This window comes from Netta rufina (genome assembly GCF_964035555.1).
Source record: "Netta rufina genome assembly, chromosome: 5".
NCBI lineage: Eukaryota > Metazoa > Chordata > Aves > Anseriformes > Anatidae > Netta > Netta rufina.
This window is the reverse complement of record NC_140128.1, coordinates 45598041-45625162: the sequence shown is the minus strand read 5'-3', so window position 1 is coordinate 45625162 and position 27122 is coordinate 45598041. Positions and strand designations below refer to the sequence as shown.

The window sequence follows — 27122 nt, the reverse complement described above, 5'->3', positions numbered from 1 at the left end:
ACGTCACGGCGGCGGCGGGCGGAAGGGGAGGTGGCGGTGGCGGCGGCGGAGAGGCCGCGCTGAGGCCCCGCTCCCGGTGCTCCCCGTGCCCCCCGCGCCCCCCGCTCCTCCCGGCCGGGCCCCGCCGCCGCCGCCGCCGCCGCCATGTCCTACAACTACGTGGTGACGGCCCAGAAGCCGACGGCCGTTAACGGCTGCGTTACCGGTACCGGGGGGGACACCGGGGCTGGGGGGTGGCGGGGGGGGCGCGGGGCCTCTGGGGGTGCTCCGGGGTGCGGGGGGGGCCTGGGGGTGCTGAGGGGAGCGGGGGGGGCTCGGGGTTCCTTGAGGGGGAGCTGAGGGAGTGGGGGCGCCGGGGGGGGGCTGGGGGTGGTTCGAGGCTCTGGGGGGGCTGCGGGTGGGTTTTGGGGGGGTGGGGGGGGCGGTGGGGCCCCTCTGGGGGTGGGGGGGTGAGGTTTTAGGGAGCTGAGGGTATCGGGGGGGGTTGGGGGGCTGCGGGGTGGGGGCTGGTGTCAGGGTCTTGCCTCGCTGCAGGGTGTTTGGGGGGTGGTGAGGAGGGTTTGTGGCTGGGGGGCTCCCCAGGGAAGGCGGGGAGCTGGGGGGGAGGTGGTGGGGGTGGTGTTGGGGTCTCGGGATGGGCCCCCCAGGGTTGTGAGCTGGCTCGGGGGGAGCACCCCAAGCTGTCACCCCGCTGCGGTGGGGGCTGACGGCATCTCTCTGTTTCTCTTCCAGGGCACTTCACCTCGGCGGAGGACCTGAACCTGCTGATCGCCAAGAACACACGGCTGGAGATCTACGTGGTGACGGCCGAGGGGCTGCGGCCCGTCAAGGAGGTGGGCATGTATGGCAAGACCGCCGTCATGGAGCTCTTCCGCCCCAAGGTGGGTGTGCTGCTGCGGGAGGGGGCTGCCTGCCGTGCGGGTGTGGGGTCGCTCCCTCTCAGCCCTCCCCTGACGGCACCCCCCGGCCCTTCCTTCGCAGGGCGAGAGCAAGGATCTGCTCTTCATCCTGACGGCCAAGTACAACGCCTGCATCCTGGAGTACAAGCAGAACGGGGACAGCATCGACATTATCACCCGCGCCCACGGCAACGTGCAGGTGAGCAGCGCTGCAGCTCCTGCTCGAGTCTGGGGGGAGGCAGCTTCTCTTCCGTGGGGCCAGATTTACCTTGTTAGTGGCAGAGGTGCAGCTGTGTGACAGGCATCTGCCTTGATATTTAGGATTTTTTACCTACCAGGGACCTTAGCCGGGTTCAGCTGCTGGCACTGTTATTTCTAAAGGTTTTCTGAGCCAGTGAGCAAGCCTCGGGGACTGAGGACACAGCTCCAGCTGTGTTCTTAGAGCAGTTTGCAGAATAATAAGGTTGATTTGAGGTGCTCCAACTTTAAAGAGATTTAGTACTCAAAACCCAAGTGTTTTTTTTTCTCCAAAATGGCTCCTCCGGTGTTTTGTGACCAGTCCCTACGCACTGCATACCAGAAGCACGACTGCTGAATTTACTTTTGGCTTTGTGGCTGTACAGTGAGCTTAATAACTGTTGGTGTGCTCTGTTCTGCTTTTTGCTGGTTAAAATCACACCTTCCCAGCAGGTCAAGGATCCCCATGTCTTTTTGGCTTTTTGTTGTTCCATATCCAAACAATTTATGTCAGCTGGCAAGCCAAAATACATCCCATCTGTTTCCAGGTGCTGAGCTTCTGCTGACTGACTGTGAGCGAAGCTGAGCAGGGGGTTAGGGGCAGGAAGCGTAGGTGGGCACGTCCTGTCAGTAGCGTGTTGGTGTGTTTGGGGCCAAAAAAATACTTAATCTTCCTGTGCCATGGTTCTGCCTCGTGACACGGAGGTGCTGATATCAGCTCCTGACAAGCAAAGCTGAGGGGCCTGCAGGAGGGAGATAACGGTGCTGGATTTTTGGAGGGTGAGCTTTGGTCACGGATATCAGAGCGCTTCACACCAGTGGGGAGCGCTGCCCTCTGTCAGCAATCCTGAGGTCGTTGGGTAGGGAGCTGGGGTTACAAAGCCAGCTGCGGGTTCTGCTCCTGGAGCACGTGGTCACGCTCTTTCCCATCTCCATGGGTCTCCTGCTCAGGATCGCATCGGCCGTCCCTCGGAGACCGGGATCATCGGCATCATTGACCCCGAGTGCCGGATGATTGGCCTGCGGCTCTACGACGGCCTCTTCAAGGTCATCCCCCTGGACCGGGAGAACAAGGAGTTGAAGGCTTTTAACATCCGCCTGGAAGAGCTCCAGGTCATCGACGTGAAGTTCCTCTACGGCTGCCAGGCCCCGACCATCTGCTTCGTCTACCAGGTACCTTGTTCTCCATCCGTGACTCGAGCAGAGGGTTGCTGGGCTGACCTGCATGAGCCAAGGTCTCCTTTCAAAGGTTTTCCAAAGGGGCTGGAGCATTGGTGGTGTGCTGGAGCCTGCGGAAAGCAGTGCTGTGGTTGAGAGGGGAGTAAGAGACAGGTCTGGGTCCTGCAGGCTCGTTTCATAGCCGAGGCAAACCCATGTTCCTTAGTGCTGAGCTTTTCCACTCCTGGGAGAGGCAAAGAAATGCTCTCCCCCAGGAGAGCTGGGCAGCTGATGCTTCTGGAGGGGCCTGTTTCTGTGCTAAATGATTAAGAGGAGCACGTGGGTCCTTCCAGGTGGATCAGAGCCTGCTCAGTTCCTTCATACAAACACGGCTGTGAGACTTCACCCTTTGTCTTCAAAAAGAAGTGTTTTTTCACAGAGGCAGTGCTTGTGGGCCTCTCTCTGAACACTCCATTTTGAAGCAAAGAGGCTTTGCGGTGCTGGCTGGACGAGGGATTATCTTTGCTTTGTCAAAGCTGGGGCCTGGCTGGGAGCTACTGTGACAACAGCGCAGGATCTGGTGTGAATTCAGTTCACTGTGGTCGTGGAGGCAAACTCGTACCATGGGAGCTACAACCACGTGGTAGCAAGGGGCTGATTTTTCCCCGTTTTCAAAAGCCACCGCTGTTATTTTCGAGAGAGGTGGGTGCTCTTGAACCCCACTGGACAGTTAGTGAGAAAAGACCTGGGAGACATCGCTTTGTTGCTGTGTAAGTAAGGGTTCAGGAAAGCAGCTCAGCTCCCCTGCATCAGGACAGTGCTCTCCCCCTGCCCTGTGCTCTTTCTTCCCATCTGCACACCTTGCCGCTCTCCCTTGGCCTCCAAACAAGCTTTCAGAACACGTGGCAGTCCTTGTTTGTCTGAGTAAGGAGCGTCTATGGAGCCCTATTTTTATCCTGTGACACTTTGCAGCTTGGTGTCAGAAGGGAAGCTCTTTTAGCCTGTCCTCGCTGCAGAAATATGCAGCAGGAGCGGCTGGCGATGCTCTTTGTGGTTTTGTCTTGCTTCATGGGTGACGTCCCCAGAGCTGGCAGCGGCGGCGTGCAGCTCGGAGAAGCGCTGGGAGCCCCTGAGGGTTTGATTTGTGCTGCTGCTGTTGTCAGGTGGGGAAACAGGCAGAGAGGGACAGTGAGTTGGCCAAATTCTTAAACTCTGTGTCAGAGCTTGGACAGAAGCACAAGTTTCCACTCGGTCCTCAAGAGCATCCTAAAGGAGGAGCTCGGTCATCCTGCAGTCAGCTAGCAGAAAGAGTCTTATCTCAAGGAATCTGGCACGTTTACGATACAGACAAGCTGAGAGCAATTCTTTAGTAGTTATAAACAGGTGTTGTACAGATAAATTATCTATTTCCACGTCTGATAGATCAATTTTACACTTGCAGCAGGAGTGAGATGCGAGTTCTGACTCATGAGGCCTTATATAAAACGCTGGGTTTGCTTTGGTTCCTGGGAGTCTGACTGTGTGTGTGTGTGTGGAGGGGGAACGTTTCCAAGCTGCTGCTTTCTCTGATTCCTTCTCAATTTATTAATCATTGTCACAGGATTTGGATCGAGCAGAATAGCATTGAGTGTCTGAGATGATTCTTGTGTAGATACGAAACCAGAGTAAGATACAAAAACAAGCAAGTTTATTAAAAAGAAAAAAAAAAAAAAAAAGAAGAAAAGGCTTGAGAACTTCTGTTGTGTGGAGTAAAAAGGCCCAGAAATGCCAAAGTCACATTAACAGCTCTTCTGCCATTCTAACAGCCCCGCTTCAGCTTTAACACATACAGGATATGCTCTGGTTGTGCTAATTCCTCATCTCTCTCCTCCCTGTGTATCCGTTTCTCCCCGACTTCCCCTTCTCTGTCCACTGGCGCTGCTTGTTGCTTCTCGCCGTGCCCAGACGTCGGGCTGCCGAGTGCTGTTGGTGAGGGTTTGCTGAGCTCAGAGGCTTTGAGGGGTGAGCCAGGAGGTACCCGGCTTTCCTGTGGGTGTTTGCTTACAGGGCCAACAGCCACAGGGAGCAAAACCCACTTTTACTTAGGTCTGGAAAGTGGTAAGGCATAATAAATAAAAAGATGAACAGCTCTTTTAAAGTAGTTTTGCAAACAACGTCTCTGAGGAAACCTGGTTCCTCGTGGCTTAGAGCCTTGTCTCGGCTTTTGAGGCGTGAAATAGGCCAGTGGGTTACGATCAAAGGCTTCTCTGTGCCCTGACTGCTCCTGTGTCCCGTTCCTACGTGGGCTCCCAAGTGCCTGTTAGTGTGGACTCCTTTCCTATACCCTTTATTTCCACGTGGGCTCTGCCTCCGAGGCCTCTGTTCCCTCTCAGGTTTGGCTGAAATTGCCCACCAGGGTGGGAATTGCTGGAACAGCAGAGACAGCGGAGGATTGTTCAGCAAGCGAGCAGATTGTTGCCTCAGGAAACCAGGCTGAAAAGGCTGAGGAGCACGGAGCTGGGCGCTCAGCTGCTCTGGCACCTGTGCCGTTAGAGCCGAGCTGAATTCCTGAGCGCCTTGCTGGAGCTGGGGGCGGTGGCAGTGCTGTGCAGTGCCACTCATACCCAGCTCTGCAGAGAGCCGTGCGTCAGAGGAGTGCGATGCCCAGAAAATCGCTTGTGGGTATAAAAATGGAAAAATCATTTCCAGTCTCTTTTGGCAGAGGGATTTCTCTAAAGGTTGGTCTACGTACAGATACATTTAGGGAAAGTGGGGCTGAGGGTGCGTGCGTTCGGGCCCACATGCAGCTGCAGCCTGAACTGGGGGGCAGGATGGAGAGGCTCAGCAGCTCTGGTCACTGGGTGATGGGGCAGCGCTGCCTTGCTTTGTGGTTGTTCATCAGCTCAGCCTCAGGAGCCTCTGGTGCTGTGCACACAAGGCTGTTGTGGGTGTCCGTGCTCATTTGTGCCTTCTCTTTCAGGACCCTCAGGGTCGGCATGTCAAGACGTACGAGGTGTCTCTGCGTGAGAAGGAATTCAACAAAGGTCCTTGGAAGCAGGAGAACGTAGAGGCTGAAGCCTCCATGGTCATCGCAGGTCAGGCCTTTGTGCAGGATCTTCCCTTCTGTTTGATCCTTGAGGCTGAATGCCTTGTTTGTGCTGCACAGGTTCTCTGGTAAGACGTTTTTCTTCTCCCCTGCACAGTGCCAGAGCCTTTTGGAGGTGCAATCATCATTGGGCAGGAGTCCATCACCTATCACAACGGAGATAAATACCTGGCTATAGCTCCCCCTATCATCAAGGTGAGCAACTGCTGACATCTAGAATTGTCCCCTGTAGTTCCTCTGTTTTCAGGCATGTCTGGGAGTGCTGGGAGGGTGCTGGGCCACTTGTAGTCAGGAATTTAAACTGTTCTGGTCTCCAGGTGTGGCCTAGTAGGGCCACTTAATTCTAGAGCTTCGGTGAGCTTCGGTGTTTTGCACGATGGCTGACCTGTGTTTTGGAGGACTGAGGGACACGCGTGATCCTTGTAAGGGTGTGTCAGTGTGTGCTTGCACTGTCCTGTGTGGCTCTGCTCTCTGTGGAGTACTCGGAAATGGCTGCAGTAAAGCTGAAATCCCGTTAGGGCCCCAGAGAAAGGGATTAATTAGGAGGTAGTGAGTGGTTTGGGCATTGGTCCAGCCCAGCGCCTGGTTTCAGTTCAGGCAGCGAAAGATATGAATGAGCCCCTTGGAGACTTGAGTCCAGCCATGTATGATTGGGGCACTTGTTCAAAGGAAAAAAGACTCACACAGTTTGTGATGGAACTTGAGCTTGTGGTTTCTGTCAGAGGGACGGGCCAGCTCCCACATTTAAATGGTACAGGAAGCACAAATGGCACGGCTGAGGTGCTGCTCAGGGCTGAAAGAGGGCCTGAGCTGTGATCAAAAGGTCCTTTCAAGCGGGAAATAATGATGGGCTGGAAAAGAGTTATAAATCTTAGGTACAAAAAACACTAATTGTTGCGTGAACGCCTACGGGCTACTGGACTGCTGCTGGGGCTCTGTGCTGGAGGGTTCATTATACTGGAGTGAGTAGAGCAGCTCTCCCACACTGCTGGTGTACAAAACTGCCTTGACCTGCAGTCAGAGCGCAGGCACATTGGCTCTTGAGGCCAGTAGAATGCTTGCATCCAGTGAAGATCTGCAAGATCAGGGTTTTTAAACCAAATCCATAGACGGGAGGCCAGGCAGCACCTACCCCGCAGAGCAAAACGTCTGCAGAGCTTCTGTCCAGAAATGGAGCAGGCTCGGAGCTCTTCGGGTCCCAGGCAGCATCTCTGCAACACATCTGTGAAAGGCTCAGCATTAGAAAAAAAGGGTTTCTGGTGGCATCGTCCCTGGGCTATGAGCAAGTTAGGGACATGTTATTTGGGAACGTGAAGCACCTTCTAGATACCCAAAGCCAGGCTGTTTGCCCACAGCTGCTGGCTGTGTTTGCTGCTACAGTTGATTACGGGGTGAATCCAGCCCTCTCCCTCCACGCAGGAAGAGTGCCTTGGTGTGGGATTTGGCTGTGGTTCCAGCAAGCAGCTGGCGTGCTGTGGATGTGGTTGTTCCCCTCCGGTGTGTACAGAGGTGGTGCCGTTGCAGTGGCTTCCTAACACTTCCTCCTTTGCACGTAGCAAAGCACAATCGTGTGCCACAACCGCGTGGATCCCAACGGGTCCCGTTACCTGCTGGGGGACATGGAAGGACGCCTCTTCATGCTGCTTCTGGAGAAGGAGGAACAGATGGACGGCACGGTCACCTTGAAGGACCTGCGTGTGGAACTGCTCGGTGAGGTAGGACGCTGCCACGTCAACTCCGTGTCCCTGCTGCTTCTCACCACAGGGTCGGGGGGCTCTGCAGGCAGACGAATGGCAGGAGCAGTGTTTCTTTGGAGCCCAGGTTGGAGTGATATTTCACTCCCCACAGCTGTCAGCTCCAAATGTTCAGTTGCTGGATTTGGCTTGGGGAATTCCTGATTCGGGCATTTGAACGTTTATAGCATCTTCATGAGTTTTTGCAGGGTGTTTGCACACCATCCCTGGGAGAAGTTTGGACTCTGTGGGTTCTGCAAAGGGCTTAAATTCCTCCCGTGTCCAGGGTCTTTCTGTTGGGCTGCAGTTCAGGCGTAGTGCTTGGGAGGCATGGCAGAGCCCTTTTCATGCTAAGGATGGTTCATCTGTCTCCTTGCAATTCCCAGACATCCATTGCAGAGTGCTTGACCTACCTGGACAACGGTGTGGTGTTTGTTGGCTCTCGGCTTGGGGATTCCCAGCTTGTGAAGGTAAGTGGGGGCCTTGTCCTAGCCTAATTGTGTGTTCAGACAGGATTCATACATCTGCTTTCATCCTGTTTGCAAGAGGTGTATACATATGGATGGAAACTTTCCTTTCTTTTCCCTGTCTACCCTCTGCTTTCCACTTGACCTTTCTTGTTGGAAACCAATGACTGTGTTTGTTCATAGCTCAACGTGGACAGCAATGAGCAGGGCTCCTATGTAGTGGCTATGGAGACCTTCACCAACCTTGGTCCCATCGTCGACATGTGTGTAGTAGACCTGGAAAGACAAGGCCAAGGGCAGGTAATGTTGATCCTGCCTTGAAGTTTTCTGTCCTGGGGATGTCTGGGCCTGCAAGGTGTGTGGAGGGCATCCGTGGAAGGAAAAGACTGAAATCCATTTATTGTTAAAAGTATTATCCTGCAGCAGGGAAGGATTTGAGGTCTTTCACTGAAGAGTGGTTATGGGTGGGAGGGCTTCTTCTTGGGCACCTCTGTTAACAAGGAAGTATTTTCTCTCCTGCCATGGGGAAGGGTCAGCTGCCAAAGAGCTTCCTCTGAGAAGCAAGGAAGATGGGGACCCCATCTTAGCCTGAGTCCATCACTGCAAGGAGTGCTGGGGGTGCTTCCCAGCAGCAAGTGGTAAATATTTGCTTTTTTTTCCAGCTGGTCACGTGCTCAGGTGCGTTTAAAGAGGGTTCGCTACGGATCATCCGGAACGGCATTGGGATTCACGAGCATGCCAGCATCGACCTGCCGGGAATTAAAGGTGTGTGAGCTGTTCGGTGCTGTCTGATGCACCCCGTGACCTGAGGGGGCCCAGTGGGGACATTCCTTGTGAGCGGACTGAGGATGGGGTGTGGGTGGGGGACTTCCACCCACCAGCTTTTTGTAGTATTTGCTGTGAGCACGTGGCCTCTCTGTTGCAGGCTTGTGGCCCCTGAGGTCAGATTGTCATCGTGAGACCGACAATACCTTGGTGCTGTCCTTCGTTGGCCAGACCAGGTAAGGTGGAGTTAGGGCTGAGCCAGGCTCTCGGCCGCCTGTTGAAGCATGACATAACAGGATCTCTTTTTCCCTTTAGGGTTCTTATGTTAAATGGAGAGGAGGTAGAAGAGACGGAGCTCACAGGGTTTGTGGATGATCAGCAGACTTTCTTCTGTGGCAATGTGGCACATCAGCAGTTGATCCAGGTAATGCTCCTTCTAGAGGAGACATCTTTCTCATCTTGACTCTGTAGCCCTTCTCATCTGTGGAGGTAATTTAGATCTGTGCTGTGCATCATGGCAGGGGCTGCAGTACTTCCTTGGGCAGGTGTAAAAAGTGAGGTGTTGTCCTGGCTCCGAGCAGACGTGTTCTTTCTCTTCAGATCACCTCTGCCTCTGTGAGACTGGTCAGTCAGGAACCCAAAGCCCTGGTGAGCGAGTGGAAAGAGCCCAATGGGAAGAACATCAGCGTGGCTTCCTGTAACAGCAACCAGGTGGTGGTGGCTGTGGGACGAGCCCTGTATTACCTGGAGATCCGACCCCAGGAGCTCAGGCAGATCAGGTGAGTACACATCTCTCCTCCTGGCCCATAGGCTCTCAGCCTCTCCTGTCTGCCCTTGGGCTCCAGGCTGACTGCTGTCTGATTTCTCCTTCCTGCCAGCTGCACAGAAATGGAGCATGAAGTTGCCTGCCTGGACATCACTCCTTTGGGGGACACTAACGGCATGTCCCCACTGTGTGCGATTGGGCTCTGGACTGACATCTCCGCCCGCATCCTGAAGCTGCCTTCGTTTGAGCTGCTGCACAAAGAGATGCTGGGTGGAGGTAGGGCTCTCCTGAGGCTGGGGGCAGCAGGGACTGACCTGGTTGAGCCATGAGTGACATGAGCCTTCTTCTTCTGTTCCCTGCAGAAATTATCCCTCGCTCCATCCTGATGACGACTTTTGAGAGCAGCCATTACCTTCTGTGTGCCCTGGGAGATGGGGCGCTCTTCTACTTTGGGCTCAGTCTCGAGACAGGTAACTACAGGGCCTAGCACCGAGTGGGCTGCCTGGGAAGGTGGCTGGACTTACACCCTCTTACTTGCTTGATATACTTTTTTTTCATCCTTCTGGAGATCTCTCTGTCCTTCCAAACGTTACTTCTTTCTCACAGTGAGGTAGTTGTGCTCACATGAGACTGGCTGTAGGTACTGTGAGCTGGTGGATTTCTCCAAGGGACTGCAGAGAAAGGAGGTTGATGCTTGTATCCATTTCTTTGCTGCCAGCAGGATGCGTTTACTCGCACTCATTTCTTCCCAGCACGTCACAGCCACATTACTCTCTGCTGCCCTGCTCCTGCGAGCTCTATTGGGGCCGCCCCCAACACCGGTGCTCCTTTTCTGCAGGTTTGCTGAGTGACCGCAAGAAGGTGACCCTGGGGACACAGCCCACTGTCCTGAGGACTTTCCGCTCTCTGTCCACCACCAACGTGTTCGCCTGCTCTGACCGCCCCACCGTCATCTACAGCAGTAACCACAAGCTGGTTTTCTCCAACGTCAACCTGAAGGAAGTGAACTACATGTGTCCCCTCAACTCGGATGGGTATCCCGACAGGTGAGCCTGCACCTTGCCTTGCCTGAGACAGCGTGGGGGGAGCTTTAGGCTCTGTACTGGCATAAACGAGGTGCAGGGTGGGCTGCTCAGCCTGGGAGCTCCATCTTACCATGTCCAGGAGAGAAGTATGCCTGAGTCTGGTCAGTGGGAGAGCTTTTTCCATCAATACTTGCATGGCATACAGCAGTCCTGGCGCTGGATTCTCCCAGGACAATGATCAGTCCCTTGTGCTGCTTGTTGGGTCTCTCATGAGAACAGGGGTATGCGTGGTCCTGTCTCTTAAGCCCCGTCCCTCTCTTCTGTGCATCAGTAACCCTAGATGTTGCACTGATTTGGCCACCCTGCTTGGATCTGCACAGTATGGGAAGGGGATCTGATGACTAACAGTTTTGGGGGTGGGAAGAAGAGGGAGATTCTTGGCTGTGCTTGAAGCCTTACAAGCCCCATTGCTGAGTTTTCCTCCTGTACAGCTTGGCGCTGGCCAATAACAGCACTCTGACAATCGGCACCATCGATGAGATCCAGAAGCTGCACATCCGCACGGTTCCCCTCTACGAATCACCCAGGTGAGCCGAGCTGAGCAGTGGAAGGGGGAGTCTGGTTCGAGGGGCCCTTATTCTGCTGCACAGGACAAAACTGGGGGAGATTTCACCATGGGGAGAGGCAAGCTCTGCAGTCAGCGTTCCTGTTGCAGGCTCAGTTTAGCACACAGACCAAATCAGTGGCGTGTGCTGAGAGTAGTCTGTGCAAGGAAGCAGGTCTTTCCTTGTAGTTTCTCCCTGGAGTGGTCTGTCCTGGCATTGCTGCTCACACAGCTCTCTGTCCTGCAGGAAAATCTGCTACCAAGAGGTATCGCAGTGTTTTGGCGTGCTCTCAAGTCGCATCGAGGTGCAGGATGCCAGTGGGGGCACCACCGCGCTCAGACCCAGCGCCAGCACCCAGGTGAGGGGTAACTGCTAGGTCGTCCCTGAGCTCTGGGCTGTGGGTACTGAAGCTCCGTAGCCCAAACCATGTCGCAGATTTTCCTTAACAATCTTCTCTTCCAAAGCTCTGAGTACGGGCTCTCCCTTTGGCAGCCTGGGAGGAGATGGGGTGGTAAGAGCTCTCTGTGGTGGTGTCAGGGTCTCTCTGTGCTGCTCTCTGGCAGCCTCAGCATGCTCATTGTTCTGTCTGGTTACCTTTGTTTTGAACGCTGCTCCTTCAGTCCCTTGTACAGGCTTCTCTTTGGTCTCGAGTGGTTTCCTTCTCTTAGAGGTGCAGACACAAGTCCCCTTCAGGCAAAAGCTGTGGTGGGAACTTCAGCACTGTGTTAATTGTTCTATTAATGCTGTTGCTCAGCAGCATTGCCTCTGCCTGGCACATCGTGCGTATCTGTGGGTGCAGGGAGTGTGCTCCATTCCTCAGGCCCAGGGAGCTCCTTTTCTCCCATTCATCCTCCTGGTCCCCAATTGTCTCAGCCTTCGTGGTGCAGCATGAGGACGTGCCAAGTAGCACGAGGATGTGACCTGTCTTTCTGTGTCCTAGGCCCTGTCCAGCAGCGTGAGTACCAGCAAGCTGTTCTCCAGCAGCACAGCACCGCACGAGACATCCTTTGGCGAGGAGGTGGAGGTGCACAACCTGCTCATCATAGATCAGCACACCTTCGAAGGTACCAGCCCCAAATGCTGCCCACGCTCTCAGCCACTGGTCCCCTGCAGAACAAGCTTATCAGCACGTGGCTGATACCTGTGACCTTCACAAAGCTGTGATCTCACACATTCCCTTCAGTCAGAGCATTTTTTGTGGAAGATCAACAGCCACACGTCATAGGTTTAAGGCGTAGTGATTTGGTGGTGGCAGGGAATAGGTGAGGGGATCTCCAGGCAGCCATTGACCCTGCACCTTGTTCATGGCCTGAGTTTCCAGCTGTTCCTAGGCAAACTGCTCTGCTCCTGTGTGGGGGTGCTGGCTGCTGGGACCCAGGGGACCCAGTTGTTTCTGCCTTTCCCTCTTTGCACAGTGCTTCATGCTCACCAGTTCCTGCAAAATGAGTATGCCCTCAGCCTGGTCTCCTGCAAGCTCGGCAAGGATCCAAACACCTACTTCATTGTGGGCACTGCCATGGTGTATCCTGAGGAGGCAGAGCCCAAACAGGGCCGCATCGTCGTCTTCCACTACTCCGATGGTAAGAGCAAGGTCTTCTTGTGTGGCCAAATCTAGCTGCATGAGGGCAGTCCGAGATCCAGCTGTCCCCAGAGAGGATCTGCAGTGGTTTGTCACTGCTGTGGGTCATCACAGCACGTCCCCTTTTCCCCATCTGCCAGAGGAACCCAGGAATTCCTCACAAGAACCACATTCTGTGATTTGCTTTCTGTGTGTCTGCCCCCTGCTGTCCTGCTGCTCCTGTGTTACTTGCCCACAGATCCTCTAGAGAGCAGTATTTAAAGCAGCTTGTCTGAACAGACCCCCAAGGCCTCCTGGCCCTGGGAGCGAGATGCACATATAACTTGGCACTCTGGATTGATTCCAGGGAAGCTGCAGAGCCTGGCTGAGAAGGAGGTGAAGGGAGCTGTATATTCCATGGTGGAGTTCAACGGGAAGCTGTTAGCCAGCATCAACAGCACGGTAGGACTCTCATGAGACCCTGACTTGCTTCATGAGCGCGTTTCAGAGCTGGAAGCTGTCCAGCCTGTCAGCTGGGTCCCCAGTCTCTGTTGGAGAAGCGTGTCCTGGCTGGCACGGGTGTCCATTATAGCTCAGGAGTCGTGTCCCTTCCTTCAGGTGCGCCTGTACGAGTGGACAGCTGAGAAGGAGCTGCGCACAGAGTGCAACCATTACAACAACATCATGGCGCTCTACCTGAAGACCAAGGGAGACTTCATCCTTGTGGGAGATCTGATGCGATCTGTCCTGCTCCTTGCATACAAGCCCATGGAAGGAAACTTTGAGGAGGTATCACTGGTGTTGGATAGTCGTAGAATCGTTTAGGTTGGAAAAGGTCTTCAAGAAAGAAGAGGCCTTCACTTCTCTTATCGCTGTAGATGCTGTAATTTATCAGACAAGTCCAAAGATATTGTTTGCTGTCAGCCAACAGCACAAGGGGTGTTTTGGCTGAACTGCAGTTTTAAAACAGATACTACAGTTTCTGCAATGGTATCTAACTACCAAACATTAGAACTAGTCACCGAAACAATTTCAGGTTACAAGCATTAGAGTTCTAGCAGGTATATTCTTCAGGAAGAAGATTCACTCGGTCAGAGAGGTGCTGGGAGTGTGCATTACCTGTTCCAGAAGACTCTGGGCAGGTGAAATGCTGTTGAAGGTAGTAAATGGAGGACCCTGGCTCACCACACCTGCCAGCCCTTGAAATACAATGATGTAGGTTTGTGCACAGAGAACAGGGTCACCTGGTGATATTCTTTTAGGCAGATCTATGTGGTTCCTGGAGGGACAAATCCCAGGGCTCCTGAGGAGCTGAGTTGTGTGTCAGCAGCTTTGTGAAGTGCAGGCTTGGGAGGTGTGCTTGTCACCTGCCAGGAGTGGGAAGCTGCTACCCAGACAGCCTGTTGTGCATTTGGGATGGCTCATTGAGACCATTGCTGCGTCTGTCAGCAAATGCAGCGTAGCTGGGGCTGGGCCAGGCAGTAGGGCAATCTGTGCACGTAAACTGCAAGAGTGGCTTTGGCATGGGCTTGTCAACATTTGCCCTGGCATCATCTGAGTGCCACTAAGGCCAGGGCCATCTCCACCAAGGCAGTTGGTGCCTTTTGCTCAGCTTCTTCATCCAGCAGAGAGGGCAGACTGGATCCCACCTTGCTCCCAAATGTGGGCGTTGGGTGGAATGAAGATGTTTGTTAACAGGGCAGGCTGCCTGCACACCGTACTGCATCTCCTTTTTGCCCTCTTCCAGATTGCCCGGGACTTCAATCCAAACTGGATGAGTGCCGTGGAGATCCTGGATGACGACAACTTCTTGGGAGCAGAGAATGCCTTCAACCTGTTCGTGTGCCAGAAGGACAGGTGGGCTGGCTAGGAGGGGGATGTGGCAGTGTGTGACAGGAGGGACAGGGCAGTAGGGCCTTCTGGTCCCCTCAGCATCACAGCTACGGAGGTGTGTCAGGCAGGAAGGTGGGCAGAAGCTTGCACAGCTCTGAGGAGCTGTGAGACAGGAGCGGGGGGAGTTCAGCTATCACCCCAGCACAGGCTGAGCAGGGTGCTTTGGGTTTCAGTGCTGCCACGACCGACGAGGAGCGCCAACACTTGCAGGAAGTGGGGCTGTCCCACCTGGGAGAGTTTGTCAATGTCTTCTGTCACGGATCCCTGGTCATGCAGAACCTTGGCGAGACGTCCACTCCGACACAAGGATCGGTTCTCTTTGGCACAGTCAACGGCATGATAGGTAAGGGTCAGGGAGCACCTTGGGCAGGAGGGTAGCAGGTCCCCTTCTCTGCTGCTGGACCTGGTCTGGGGTTTCCTTGTGTTCTCTGTCATCAGCCTCGCAGTGCTCTGTGCCGTACTCTCCTCAGACACCTACTTTTCTCTCTGGAGAGCTGCCAGGAGAGGAAATTGCTCTGAATTTCTTTGAAACCCCTTCCTTATCCCAGCCCTCTCAGGCACCAGCTTCCAGTCCAGCAGCATCTGCTCCCTGCCTGCTGGCAGCTGCAGCAGCGTGGCCCCAGGGTCCCTGGGCTGCCCTGGGTTGAACCCTGAACCCTCATCACCATTTATCCTTTGCAGGACTGGTGACCTCGCTGTCGGAGAGCTGGTACAACCTGCTGCTGGACATGCAGAACAGGCTGAACAAAGTCATCAAGAGTGTGGGCAAGATCGAGCACTCCTTATATCCTTCTGTGGCCCAGCCAGGAGCCTGCAGCAGCAAATGCTGGGGGCTGGCTTGTGAATCGGGGCACAAATTCTGTGATCCTGTCGAGGCAGTGTGGTCAGTCTGCCTCAAGCAACTGCTGTGGATGCAGTGTGGGGGGGGGAGTTTTTTTTCCAGACACGGTGTGGGGTTGGTGTTACTCCCTGTGGGTTTGGCTCCTTGACGGTGGCACCTGGAGATCATTTCACACGGAGCGCAAGACAGAACCAGCTACGGGCTTCATTGATGGCGACCTGATTGAAAGCTTCCTGGACATCAGCAGGCCCAAGATGCAGGAGGTGGTGGCAAACTTGCAGGTGAGATGGGTGATACGAGCTTGGGCTCACAAAACTTGCACTAGGAACCCCGCTCAGAAGTTCAGACCGCACTGAACACGAGCCCTCCTTGGAGGGCATGCATCCTTCTGCACCTGCTGCTGTCTCCACCCTCCCCTGCCTTTTCTCTCCCTGCAGATTGACGACGGCAGCGGCATGAAGAGGGAGGCCACCGTAGATGACCTGATAAAGATCGTGGAGGAGCTGACCCGGATCCACTAGCAGGATTCGGGCTCCTTCCCTAGCACCTGCCTCCCCACCAAGCAAGGGGGGCTTTTCCCCGCCTGCAGCTGGAAGACCCCTGACCGGCTGCACTGAACACTGGCGGGTGGCCCTTGCCCGAGGGGAGGTGGGAGAAGGAGTTTCTGAAGTGGAGCCAGTTTGCTAGGGATTTGGGGGGGGGGTCGTTGGCCAGGCACCACGTCATTGCCAGCTTGGATTCACAAATCCTACGGACTCAGCTGCTGACCCAGAGCTGGGCTTCGCTCGTCGCTCCTGTTGGGTGAGCAGTAGCACCCAGCTGAGGCGATGCCCTTGCCTGGATTCACTCTTCACTGTTGTCTTTAGTAATTTTTTTTCCTGCTTTCGGTTTCGTTTTCAATTCTTTTTGATCCGTTGTGTTGTTTTTTTTTTTTTTGTTTTTGTTTGGAAGGGGAAGCAAAGCTGCCTCTAGGGTGAGGGCGAGGGCTGGAGGATTCATGAGGGGCTGGTGAGACTTGCGGCCGTGGAGGGGGAAGATCTTTTTACATCTGGGTGAGGAAGCTAAGAGGGACAGCACGCTCCTCTCTCTCCACAGGATCTGTGGCTCGCTCAGGGAGGGAAGTTCTGGGAAGCTCAATCAGTTGTGGAGTCTGAGTTTTACCGAATAAAGTAGTCCAAGAGGAAAGAAAGGTCTGTCTCCTGGCGCTGAGCTCCTCATCGCCACAGCAGGGGTGGCAGTACCCGCTCTGCATGCCACTGTGTGCAGCTGTGTCCTCGTCCAGCCAGAGGAAGCCTCCTTCCCCAGCCAGCGCAGTGCCCAGAGGAGTTTCCTGCACTGAGCCGTGTTCCTGTGCTTGGTGGCGGTGAGAGCAGCACGGGGGGCAGTAGGTCTGGCAGATCAGCAAAGGGGTCAGCCAGCCCACGGGTGCTGGGGAGCGTGTCTGCTGTCCAGATGCATTTTTATGGCTTTTCTCTGACTCAAAAGAAACTTGAGTTTCACTTCTTGGTGGTGACCGGTGCAAACTGGCTGACAGTGACAGTGCTGAGTGCCTCTGCCAGGGAGGCACAGCCCTTGCCAGATTTTTGAGGAGACCTTTCCAGACCCTGTGCATCCCTTTAGAGGACAGAAAGCTGCAGCTTGCCTCTTCCCTGTAGCCATCTCTGGAGCAGCACTGCTTGGCAGCACATGGGACAGCCTTCTCGTGGGGCAGCAGCCCTGCAGAGGTAGAGGAGGAAGGTGTAGGGACACAGTAATGCTCACAACCTACCTGGGATCAGCCCCCACGTGCCCTACAGACATCCCCCACTGACCAGAGAGCCTCTGCCTGCTGATGGTTGATCCCTGCACTAACCTTGCTTCCCTACAGCAAGGGTGGCTTACAAAGAGGGGTCCTGGATTTCCACAGGTGCCATGTTCCCAGAGGATGGTTGGGATGGGATTCCTGCCCTTCCCAGCTGCCCAGCTCAGCACTGCCAGCCCTTCTGCGTGGGCATGCAGGAAAGCAGCTCGCTCCCCTGGGTGGCAGCTCCCTCTGCTTAAAATACAGATTAATAATTATCCTCCCAGGCTCCACGCAGCTCTAACCTGTCCAAGCCAGGGGCTGCCCGGGCTTGCTGCTGCAACGATCCCTGCAGCGCTGCCAAAATGCCCAGGAGGGGGCTGGGGCAGTCCCTGGCTGCCCTTTTCCCCGTGGTGTTGGCTGTGCTGGGGTTATCCTGGGCCTCTGCTTGGGTCCAGCCGTGCTGGGCTGCACCTCGCTTGGTGTGTGCATCCCATCCGTAACGGAATGGGGACCTGGAGCCTGGGAGCTCCATGGGGAGGGAGCTCCCAGCCTGTGCTCGGTGAGATCTGGGCCACAGCAAGAGGGGAGAAGGAAGCCAGGATCCCAGGACAGGTTTTCTCCCAAATTCTTCCTTTCCTCCAGCAGCACTGCCAAAGACGTTGGGCAGCATCCTGAAAGGCGAGCCTGTGCTGAAACGGGAGCTGGGCTTTCAGCAGGTCTGAGCTGTTGGGCAAGCCCTGCTTTCTTTGAGGAATTCACGTGGAGGCTATATTTGGCCATCTCTGCCTGTGTTTAGGAGGGGGGAAGTGGACTGTGACCCTCTGCAGCAAGCCTGCAGCGTGTGCTCGTGCTCCCTGGGAGCAGGCGCCTTTCATTAGCTTGGGAGCTCCTTTTGCCTGCCCAGAGCTGCTCCAGTCCCTGGCCTACGGGGCTGAGCCCTCTTCTCCTTCCCAGCTCCCCAGCACCCTGAGCAGCGCGGGGCTGCAGGTGCAGACACTGCCAGCCTCCCCGCAGCAGGGATTTTGGCAAATTTGGTGCATGGCCCTCATCCCAGGCTTAAAACCCCTGCTCCATATTTACCCCTCCACATCCCCTGCATGTGGCACCCCAGAGCCGTGCACCCCACAATGCTGGTGCATGGGGTGACCGTGCTCAGGGCGATGCCACCAGGGAAGGGTCCTGCCCATGGCTGGGCAACCCCGGGAAGGTTTTTAGGGCTGGCACGGAGCTGTGGGCAGCGGGAGGCTGCTGTCACCACAGGGACTGACCCCTTGTGACCAGGGGCCAGCCGCCCAGCCCTTTGCTCCCTGCTCAATCATTTACCTGCCCGCGACCTTCGCTTCGGGGCGAGGGCCATGGGGGGATGCGCGCCGTGCCGGGGGGGGCCCCGCAGCGCCCCTCGCCCCTCGCTGCGCCCTTCCCCACCGGCCCCGCTCCACTTTGGCCCCTTTATCTGCTGCGTGCTCCTCTTTGGTGGGTCCCCGCGCAGGGCTGGGAAGGCAGCCCAGTGCCGCCAGGAGGAGGAGGAGGGGTGGGGAGAGGCCAGGCCGGAGCTTTGCCAGATGTGGGAAAGGAGAGAAGGGGGGACGCTCGCCGCTCGCTCGCTTCCCCCCCTGCTCCCTCTCCATGCAGGCGGCCTCGGGGACCCCATCCCGGGGGGGGACACGGCGGTGTCACCGAGCCGGGGGCGAGCGCGGGGGCTCGGCGAGCCGGGGAGGCGCTGGGTGAGCATCCCCACGCGCGGGGTGGGAGGAGAGCCGGGTCCCCCCCGGCGCTCCCCGCTCTCGCCTCCCTCCACCCCCCGCATTGTTCCCGGCCCGGCGGGCGGGAGGAGGAGCAGGGCCAAGGGCCAGCATGCGGTAGGCGCCCGTGCCGTGCCGTGCCGTGCCGCGCCGTGCCGCGCCGTGCCGCCGGGGAAGGCAGGCAGGCAGGAAGGCAGGCAGGAAGGCAGCGCTGCGAGCGTGCTGGAGCCGCCTGTCATGTTGCTCGAGCTGCTCGTCCAGGCTGCCTGTGTGTCCCTGTTCCTCCCGGGCGGCCAGGGCAGGGTGTACCCCGGGAGGAAGAAACCAGCCAGCTTTGCCGTGGAGAGGTAGCCGGGTCCCCCCTCTTTTTTTTCCCTTCTCCCTCTCGCAGCTGCACCTGGGAGCGGTGGCACGCCGAGCCCTCGGCTGGCTTCGGGGCTCCCCGTCCCGTCCTGGGGCTGGCACCCGCTCGTGGCTCCGTCTGCACGGGGGCGAGGAGAGCGTGAGCCTCGCGTGGGGCTCACCACCCGTGTCCCCGTGCTCCTCGGGGATGTTTCTCCCCTGTCACCACGCGCTGGGGCGCTTGGACCAGCTGGGGTGCGAGTCCTCTCCGGCTGTCCCATCTCGCTGGGGGCTCACTCCATGCCCTGGTGCGCCCCGAGCCCGCCTTCACACTGCATGGGATGGGGCGTCTGTGGGCACGTGGGTGCCCGCTCCCACGTGCGTCCCCCTCCCCGTCCTCATGGGCTCGGCCCCTCTGCCTCTGCCCCTCGCTCAGGCGCCGCGTGGGGCCCCACGTCTGCTTCTCGGGCTTCGGCAGCGGATGTTGCCCCGGCTGGATGCTGGCTCCGGGCAGCGGGCAGTGCACCCTGCGTGAGTACAGGCACCCCAGGCCCCGCCGCGCTCCCCAGGATGGGGCTGGGGGGTCCCCGCGCCCCTGACCGCTGCCCTGTCCCCGTGCCCTGCAGCTCTCTGCCCCTTCGGCTGTGGCAGCGGCTTCTGCATCGCCCCCAACCTCTGCTCGTGCCCGGATGGAGAGCAGGGCATCACCTGCCCAGGTAGGGTCCCTATCCCCTCCTGGGGCAGGAGCGAGTGCTGTGGTGCCGCAGGGTTGGAGGGGGGAGCGTGGGAGGGTTCCAGGGGTGGCCCCGGTGCCCCGCGGAGCCCCTGCTTGCCTTTCAGAGCCCCCGGGGACGTGCGGGGAGTACGGCTGCGACCTCTCCTGTAACCACGGTGGGTGCCAGGAGGTGGCCCGCGTCTGTCCCCTCGGCTTCTCCATGGTGGAGACGGCCAACGGCATCCGCTGCACCGGTGAGCCGGGCGGGTTGTTGAGGCGCGGGGGGGGGCTGGCGGCGTCCCCCGGCTCCTAGATGTCCCCCCTCGCCCCCAGACATTGACGAGTGCCTGAGCGCCGCCTGCGAGGGGCTCTGCGTCAACACCGAGGGCGGCTTCGTCTGCGAGTGCGGCCCCGGCATGCAGCTCTCCGCCGACCGCCACAGCTGCCAGGGTGCGCGGGGCCGGGGGTCAGGCGGGGGCCAGCGGGGCCGAGCTGGGCCCGCCGAGCCTCAGCCTCTGCCCGGCAGATACGGACGAGTGCCTGGCCACGCCGTGCCAGCACCGCTGCAAGAACAGCGTGGGCAGCTACCGCTGCTCCTGCCGGCCCGGCTACCACCTCCACGGGAACCGGCACTCCTGCGTGGGTGAGCGCTGCACGCCGGCCCCTCTCCGTGTCGTGACGAGCCCCAGGCTGCGGGGACGAGGTGGCCGTCGGCACGGTGCTGCCGCCACCTCCTCGTCCTTGCTTGGGCCGTGCCCGAGGAGATGGCACAGCGGGCACCCCCGAGCGTCGCGCTGGAGGGGGTTTCTCTCCCCCGTGAGCCGGCTCCTGCCTCCTGCCCGGGCACCGATGAGTCCTCGTGTTCCCCAGATGTCAACGAGTGCCGGCGGCCGGGAGACAGACGCGCCTGTCAGCACGCCTGCCACAACACCCCAGGCAGCTACCTGTGCTCCTGCCGCCCCGGGTACCGGCTGAGCGGTGACAGGGTCTCCTGCGAAGGTAACTGGTGGTTCCTCTTGCCAGGGCAGGCGAGCAGGACCCCACGTGCTCCCTGAGTGATGCCCGCTCCTTCCTTTCTAGGCTTCCCCAAGTCCATCCTGGCGCCCTCACCCATCCTGCAGTCCCTGCAGCATCCCCCCACGCTCGTCCTGCTCCCCCCCGGCCCTGGGGGACCCCTCCTGGTCCCCAGGGGCTCTCCCTCTTCCCACCTCCCCGCCGCACCTCCGGGCACCCAACCTCCTCCCTCCTCACCCACCACCGTGTCCCCGGCCACCGAGCTGTCCCCACGCGGGGAGGGAGCCCCCGGTACGGTTGCACCAGCCCCTCGCTGCTGGTACCGGGGAACCCTCCGGGAGCCGGGCACTCGCTGGATGGAGCCGGGGTGCCGGAGCTGTGCCTGCCAGGTAAGCTCCCTCTCTCCCCGTGCCGCTGCTCGCCGTGCCAGCTGGCCGTGGCGCTGAGCTGTGCTTGCCCCCGCAGGGAGGACGAGTGCTCTGCGAGGCCATCAGCTGCCCCGTGCCTTGCTCCCACCCGCTGCCCGCCCCGGCTGGGGGCTGCTGCCCCAGCTGCACAGGTGAGCCCCGGCAGCCCCCAGCTCTGCGCCCCAGCACGGGCCCCCCCTTGACCCTCCTCTGGTTTGCAGGCTGCTTGCACGAGGGGGTGGCCCGTGCCGAGGGCGACGTCTTCTCCCCGTCAGATGGCAACTGCACCGTGTGCGTGTGCCTGGTGAGTCCACGCCGTGCTGCAGGGGGGTGGGCTGGGAGCGGGGCCCGGCTCCCATCCCTCATGGCACTGTTGGGATGCCTCGGTCTGGGCTTTGTCGGCACCGGGTGCCCGTTTTGGGGAGGTGTCACAGTGCTCGGGGAGGCGGCTCCGGAGCTGTGGGGCAGGGGCCAAAATGGGAGCTGCAGGTTGAGATGGGGGTGGGTGTTTTGGAAGCATCACCCCCATCGGCGGCAGGTCCCCGTTGTGCTCAGCGTCAGGAAGACAAAGCCATTTTCTTCCCTTGAGGAGCAGCTCCCCAAAATTGTCACCGTGGTGGTGTCCAGCGCTGCCAGGCCCTGCTGGGGTGATGGACTGGAGTTCGTGGGGCAGACACTTGCCTCCCCATGACCTCGCCGGGCTCTGCTCTGCTCCACAGGCTGGAAACGTCTCCTGCATCTCCCCCGAGTGCCCCCCGGGCTCCTGCCCCAGCGCCTCGCCGCCCGACTGCTGCTCCTGCCAGCCAGGTGGGACCCCCAGGCGGCGGGGGGCGAGGGGCTGTGGGTGGCGCTGCTGGGGATGGGCCATGGGGTCGTGGCGAGGCAGGACCGTGCTCTGCTCCCCATCCCAGCCCTGCCCTCAGCGCCTCTCTCCTCCCCAGCAAAGTGCAGCTTCCGCGGCCGCACCTACGTGCACGGAGCCCACTTCAGCTTGGACGAGGACGACTGCACCACCTGCGTCTGCCGGGTGGGTCTGGGGACGCCACAGCAACCTGCCGGGGGGCCCGGCCTTTGTCTGGTGTCCCGTGGGGTGGAGGGGACGCCGCGGGCAGGACGGGTGGCCCCAGCACGGAGCTGCTGCGTGAGGTGTCCCCGTCTCTGCAGGGTGGCGAGGTGGAGTGCTCCTTCGCTCCCTGCCCGGCGCTGGACTGCCCCCAGCACCAGCGGCACCTGCGGCCCGGGCAGTGCTGCTTCACCTGCCGGGACCCCCCGCGCCCCTCGGGTGAGCCAGCACGGGGGTCCCTGCGGGCTGGGGGAGCTGCATGTGGGGACACACGGGGATGGGATGGGCGTTTGGGGGCATAGTCATGGGGTTTTGGGCAGGGAGCGGGCTCGTGCACTACCCACGTGCACGGAGAGGCTGGTGGGCTGGGTGCCCGCATCCCTGTGGGTGTCCCTGTCCCCACCCGGGTCTCTGTCCTCCCCAGGCTGCTTCGTGGATGACAACGGGGTCGAGTTTCCCGTCGGACAGATCTGGTCTCCGGGCGATCCCTGTGAGTTATGCATCTGCCAGGTGAATGAGAACCTGCTCTGCTTCACTCCTCCTACCCGTCCCCGTCCCCATCCCCTGCATCCCTGGGCGTGCGGGGCGTGGAGAGACCAGCTCTGGGAAGGAAAGAGGTTTAGACACCGAAGCCAAGTCCCTCTCCGGCTGCCTCCTGCCTCAAACATGCTGCCTCTGCCTCTCCTCCAGCCGGGCTCCCGGGACACCAGCCCTTCCCTCGGGACACCAGGCTGCTCGTGGCCGTGGTCCCTGGCAGCTCCCCAGCTCCGTGGGCTTTTGCCCCTTCGATTTGGGGTTTAAACCCATCAGTTTGGGGTTTAAGCCTGCCAGCACGGGCCCAAGGTCCCTGCCACGTGCCTCTCCCCCCCGCAGGCTGATGGCTCGGTGAGCTGCAAGAGGACGGACTGCGTGGAGACGTGCCCCTACCCCATCCACATCCCCGGGCAGTGCTGCCCCGACTGCTCGGCAGGTGACAGGGACCGGGGGGACACTGGGGGGGGCCGGGGTGAGGCTGCCCCCAACAGCCAGCCAGCCTGGGGGTCTCCAGGGCTGCAAGCCTGCTCTCCTCCCGGCAGGATGTACCTACATGGGACAGATCTTCTACAACAACGAGACCTTCCCGTCCCTCCTGGACCCCTGCCTCAGCTGCATCTGCCTGGTGAGGGCTGCGGCGGCCAGGTTTTGGGGTGGGTGCCTTTCCCCAGGGTGGGGGCCGAGCCCACGGCACCGGTGCAGCACTTTTGGCCCGGAGCAGAGGGTCCGGGTGCTGCAGGATGCTCTTGGCTCCCGTCCCTCTGGCTTTTTCCCATCGTAGGACGAAGCCGCTGAGCCTCTGGGGGCTTCCCCCCCCTCCCCAAACCCGCGCTAACGCCCAGCCCTCGCGTCTCTCCCTGCCAGCTGGGCTCGGTGGCCTGCTCGCCCGTGGACTGTGCCATCTTCTGCACCTACCCCTTCCACCCCGAGGGCGAGTGCTGCCCTGTCTGTAACGGTGAGAGCCCGGGGAGGGGGCACAGGACCGCGGCCCCCACCCTGCCGGTGCCCCCCCGCCCCGCTCTGAGCGCTGCTGCCCCCCCTCCCCGGCACCCCTAGACTGCAACTACGAGGGCAGGAAGGTGGTGAACGGGCAGACCTTCAGCCCCGAGGGACAGCCCTGCACCCGCTGCACGTGCCAGGTGAGCCCGCGGGGCACCCGTGGGGCTGTGCCGGGGAGCGGGCGGCTCTCCCCTGCCTCCTTCCTCTTCATCCTCCTCCTCCTCCTCCTCCTCCTGCCGCTGCAGCTCGGGGAGGTGAGCTGCGAGGAGAGGCCGTGCCCCCACGCCTGCACCGAGCCCCCTGCGCTGCCTGCTGCCTGCTGCCCCGCCTGCCAAGGTACCGGGGGCTCGGCACCCGTTTGTGCTGTGGCTTTTGTGTCCCCCCCCCCTCCACCCCAGGGACACTGGGCCGGTGGTGATGTTAACCAGGAGCATCTCTCCCTCCACCGCAGACACCCAGCTCCCACTGCAGAGCGGCGACGTGTCCCCGTCCCCATCCCCATCCCCGTCCCACAAGGAGCCCCCCGGCACCCCCCAGCCTCCCCGCCACCGCCTGGCCCAGCTCCTGCTGCACGCTGCCCCCTTCGGCCCCTCTCCTGGGGGGGAGCCCCCTTCCACCACCCCGAGCCCCCCCCAGCACCGTGGGGGGCTCTCGGCTGCTGCTCTGCCCCCTGCTGCCCCTCCTGCAGAGGCCACGGGACCCCCAGCTCCCACGGGCAGCCCTGGGTCGAGGTGGGACGCTGAGGGGCATCCCGGGGACGCGGACCCCTCGGCCGTGCCAACAGCCAGCAGGGAGAGCCCCGGAGGGCACACGGCTCCCTAGAGCCACCCTGCCTGGAGGAGGAGGAGGAGGAGGAAGGCTGCAGGACCAGCAGGCCTGGCTGGCCAGGCGTGGCTGGGGACGGGGCGCTGAGGCACGCAGGTGGCCGTGCCGAGCACCCCGGGGTGGTGACACGTCCCTGCGCCCCGCTCTCTCGGGCGGAGGGCGCGGGGTCCCCCAGCTCCTCACCGCCCCATGGCGCAGGAGGCTGTGGGGCCAGGGGGCCAGTGCCAGCTACTCCCTCCCCCAATAAAGTCACCCTGGTATTTATGCTCCCTGCTCCTGCTTGCGCCCACCAAGCCCAGCTCGGGGCGGTTTGGCACGGTCCCGGAGGTGCTCGTCCAGCCCAGTGTGGCTTTGGGGGCAGGAGGGATCTGCCCGTGCTGCCCAGATGGGGACTTTATTGTGGCCAGGCGCCGTGGCATGCATCAGACGGCAGGTGCCAGCCCCACCATGCCGTTGGCCCTGTCGAAGACGCTGTAGTAGCGGCGCAGGAAGATGTCCCCAAGGATCCAGAGCTCGCCGGCGGCCGTGGGCAGGGCGTAGCCTTCGAAGCCGCTCATGCAGGAGCCGTCCTCCTGCTGGTGGGGACGGGGTGAGGGGCAGCAAGGCCTCAGGTGCCGGGTGCCCCTGCTTGGTGCTCACCTGGAGGATGTAAGCCTGGGGGGGCAGCGGGAACTGGGTGCCAGCAATGACGAAGACGATGTCGGGCAGGAGCCGGATGAAGCTGCAGCTCACCAAGTACTGCGGGGAGGGGACAGCGTGGCCTCAGCCCTCGCGGGGAGCCACCAGCTTCCCCGTCCCCGTCCCCGTGAGCTCACCACGCCGCTGGGGCTGCGCCTGGCCCCCATCTCGTAGTGGATGTTGCCCACGCTGCGGCTGGGGCCGGCCAGCAGCGAGGTGCCGCTGTCCACGATGGCCTGGCAGCCGTAGGGGCAGGCGATGGGGCGGCCGTACATGGTGATGCTGGGGGGGCACAGCGGGCTCCATGAGGCCAGGCGCCTCCCCCCTGTTTGCCAGGGCCCCCTTCCCCCTGCCACGTCCCGGCGCTACCTGTCCACCTTGATCTGCCAGTAGGACTGGGTGGTCAGCGGGATCCAGCTCAGGTTCCCGGTGAAGTAGGTGTCGTCGATGCCGCCGAACAGCACGAAGCTGCCGTTCTGCTTGTTGCTGGGTCAGGAGGAGGCAGGGAGGGGAAGGGCCGTGGAGCTGGGGGTGCTGCTGCCCCCCAGCCCCCCATCGGGAGCCGTGCACCTCAGAGGGCTGCTGCCGAGAGCCCGGTGCTGCACGTGTTGTTCCCAAAGTGGGTTCTGGGCTCACCTCGATGAGAGGCTTTCCCCATCATTTGCACTGTGTGGGGCCACCAGCTTGCCCCAAAAACACGAGGAGGGGTTTGCCTGGGTCCTGTCAGCACTTACGGGGTCAGGTAGATGGAGAAAAGGTCCTGGGACACCAAGCCTTGGCTCATCATGTTGTCAAAAATCGGGGTAGCGCCGGAGGAGGAGATGCTGGGGAAGGCCAGCCCCAGGAAGCCGTCAAAGGGCGCGCGGGCAAGGAAGGAGCCAGGCTCTGACAGGCTCAGCCCAAACACCTGGTTCGGGACTTGGATGTTCCCAACCTGGTGGGGAGAGTGGGGAGGCTCGGGGATGCCCCTGCCTCACCCCCCGGCCCAGCTCCATGCCCCGGCTCGCCCACGGGTGCTCACGGTGACGGTGTCGTAGCCCAGGACGCCGACCATGCTGCCGGTGCCGTACCAGGTAGCCACGCTGGTGGTGGTGCCGCGGTAGGTGGAGGAGCGTGCCGGGTCGAAGCGCCGGTGGTTGGCTGCAGCGACGGGAGAGCTGAGACCCACCCACCCGGGGGTCCCCGGCGTCCCCCAACCCCATGACACTCACCGCAGGCCCGGCTGGAGCAGTACACCGAGGGCACCCACAGGTTGGCTGAGCCGGTGTCGAAGATGACGGAGAACTCCTGCGGTGGCGTGCCGATGGAGATGGTGCCCACGTACTCCAGCTGCCAACAAAGGGCACCGAGTGTGTGTGTGTGTGTGTGTGTGTGTCACTGCCCCCAGCCCCCCTCCAAACTGTCCATATCCCCCCCCACATGTCCCCGTGTCCCTGCACTGGGGTTCCCTGCCAAGCACTCACGTCCATGTAGTTTGCCAGGGGCTCGGTGGCAGCAGTGGGGTGATACCTGGCTGCTGGGGAGGGGGTCTGCTGCAGCAGGACCCTCCCCAGCACCCCGCCATCCAGCAGTGCTCGCCGCAGCGATTTCCTCCGGTGCAGGCTGACCCTGCATGAAAGGCTGATGCTGAGCACGGGGACGGACGGGTTTGGGTCCTGGGGTCCTCCTGCCCCGACCGCCGGTGTCCCCCTCACCTGGTCTCCAGGGTGTGGGCAACCACCACCACCCCCAGCAGCCACAGCCACCTCATGGCGCGGGGACGTGGTGCGGTGGCACCGGGGCACCTGCCGTTATGCCGGAGGGCACGGAGGCGTTTCCGGATGAGGCGTGCCAGGCACCCCGATAAGCCAGCCCGTGCACCCCGGTTGGTGGCATGGCTCAGCACTTATCGGCAGCCTCCGGCCCCCAGCGAGCGAGGTGTGGGGTGTTTGCACAGCCGGGGGCACCGCAGGGAGCAGGCAGGGGCTGTGCCACCAGTGGGACCCGGA

The 27122-nt window shown here is 60.2% G+C and overlaps 3 protein-coding genes across 3 annotated transcripts; 2 read left to right on the top strand and 1 right to left on the bottom strand.

Annotated features, from left to right (window-relative positions):
- The first annotated feature begins 17 nt into the window (after window positions 1-17).
- Window positions 18-16225, top strand: DDB1 (damage specific DNA binding protein 1). Its single transcript, XM_084288464.1, has 27 exons — window positions 18-205; window positions 733-881; window positions 982-1098; window positions 2088-2309; window positions 5254-5368; window positions 5477-5574; window positions 6936-7094; window positions 7499-7582; window positions 7763-7879; window positions 8242-8344; window positions 8505-8580; window positions 8660-8768; window positions 8945-9123; window positions 9223-9386; window positions 9473-9580; window positions 9949-10156; window positions 10627-10722; window positions 10987-11098; window positions 11681-11804; window positions 12156-12320; window positions 12666-12760; window positions 12917-13087; window positions 14046-14155; window positions 14365-14534; window positions 14873-14975; window positions 15190-15313; window positions 15470-16225. Exons 1-27 carry the CDS (start codon window positions 145-147, stop codon window positions 15551-15553), a joined length of 3423 nt encoding a protein of 1140 aa, XP_084144590.1. The 5' UTR covers window positions 18-144; the 3' UTR covers window positions 15554-16225.
- A 2569-nt stretch (window positions 16226-18794) lies between these two features.
- On the top strand, window positions 18795-24453 carry VWCE (von Willebrand factor C and EGF domains; the record flags this gene model as incomplete). The annotated part of the gene is made up of 20 exons (XM_084288475.1): window positions 18795-18904; window positions 19336-19430; window positions 19526-19615; window positions 19740-19868; window positions 19948-20064; window positions 20141-20284; window positions 20485-20613; window positions 20695-21017; window positions 21094-21187; window positions 21257-21339; window positions 21755-21842; window positions 21977-22062; window positions 22200-22317; window positions 22523-22608; window positions 22972-23068; window positions 23175-23257; window positions 23497-23587; window positions 23689-23771; window positions 23877-23967; window positions 24083-24453. The coding sequence occupies 20 exons, from the start codon at window positions 18795-18797 to the stop codon at window positions 24451-24453; spliced, it is 2508 nt and encodes an 835-aa protein (XP_084144601.1).
- Window positions 24454-24878: 425 nt separating this feature from the next.
- On the bottom strand, window positions 24879-26603 carry LOC311210167 (pepsin A-like; the record flags this gene model as incomplete). The annotated part of the gene is made up of 8 exons (XM_084287957.1): window positions 24879-25028; window positions 25096-25194; window positions 25272-25416; window positions 25504-25620; window positions 25869-26068; window positions 26156-26274; window positions 26346-26463; window positions 26598-26603. The coding sequence occupies 8 exons, from the start codon at window positions 26601-26603 to the stop codon at window positions 24879-24881; spliced, it is 954 nt and encodes a 317-aa protein (XP_084144083.1).
- Window positions 26604-27122: the final 519 nt, after the last annotated feature.

Coding starts and splice junctions, on each gene's coding strand:
- DDB1 (XM_084288464.1), top strand. CDS start 145: ATGTCCTACAACTACGTGGTGACGGCCCAGAAGCCGACGGCCGTTAAC. Junction 13,088..14,045: donor TGGAAGGAAACTTTGAGGAG/GTATCACTGGTG, acceptor GCCCTCTTCCAG/ATTGCCCGGGACTTCAATCC. Junction 14,976..15,189: donor GGCAAGATCGAGCACTCCTT/ATATCCTTCTGT, acceptor TGACGGTGGCAC/CTGGAGATCATTTCACACGG.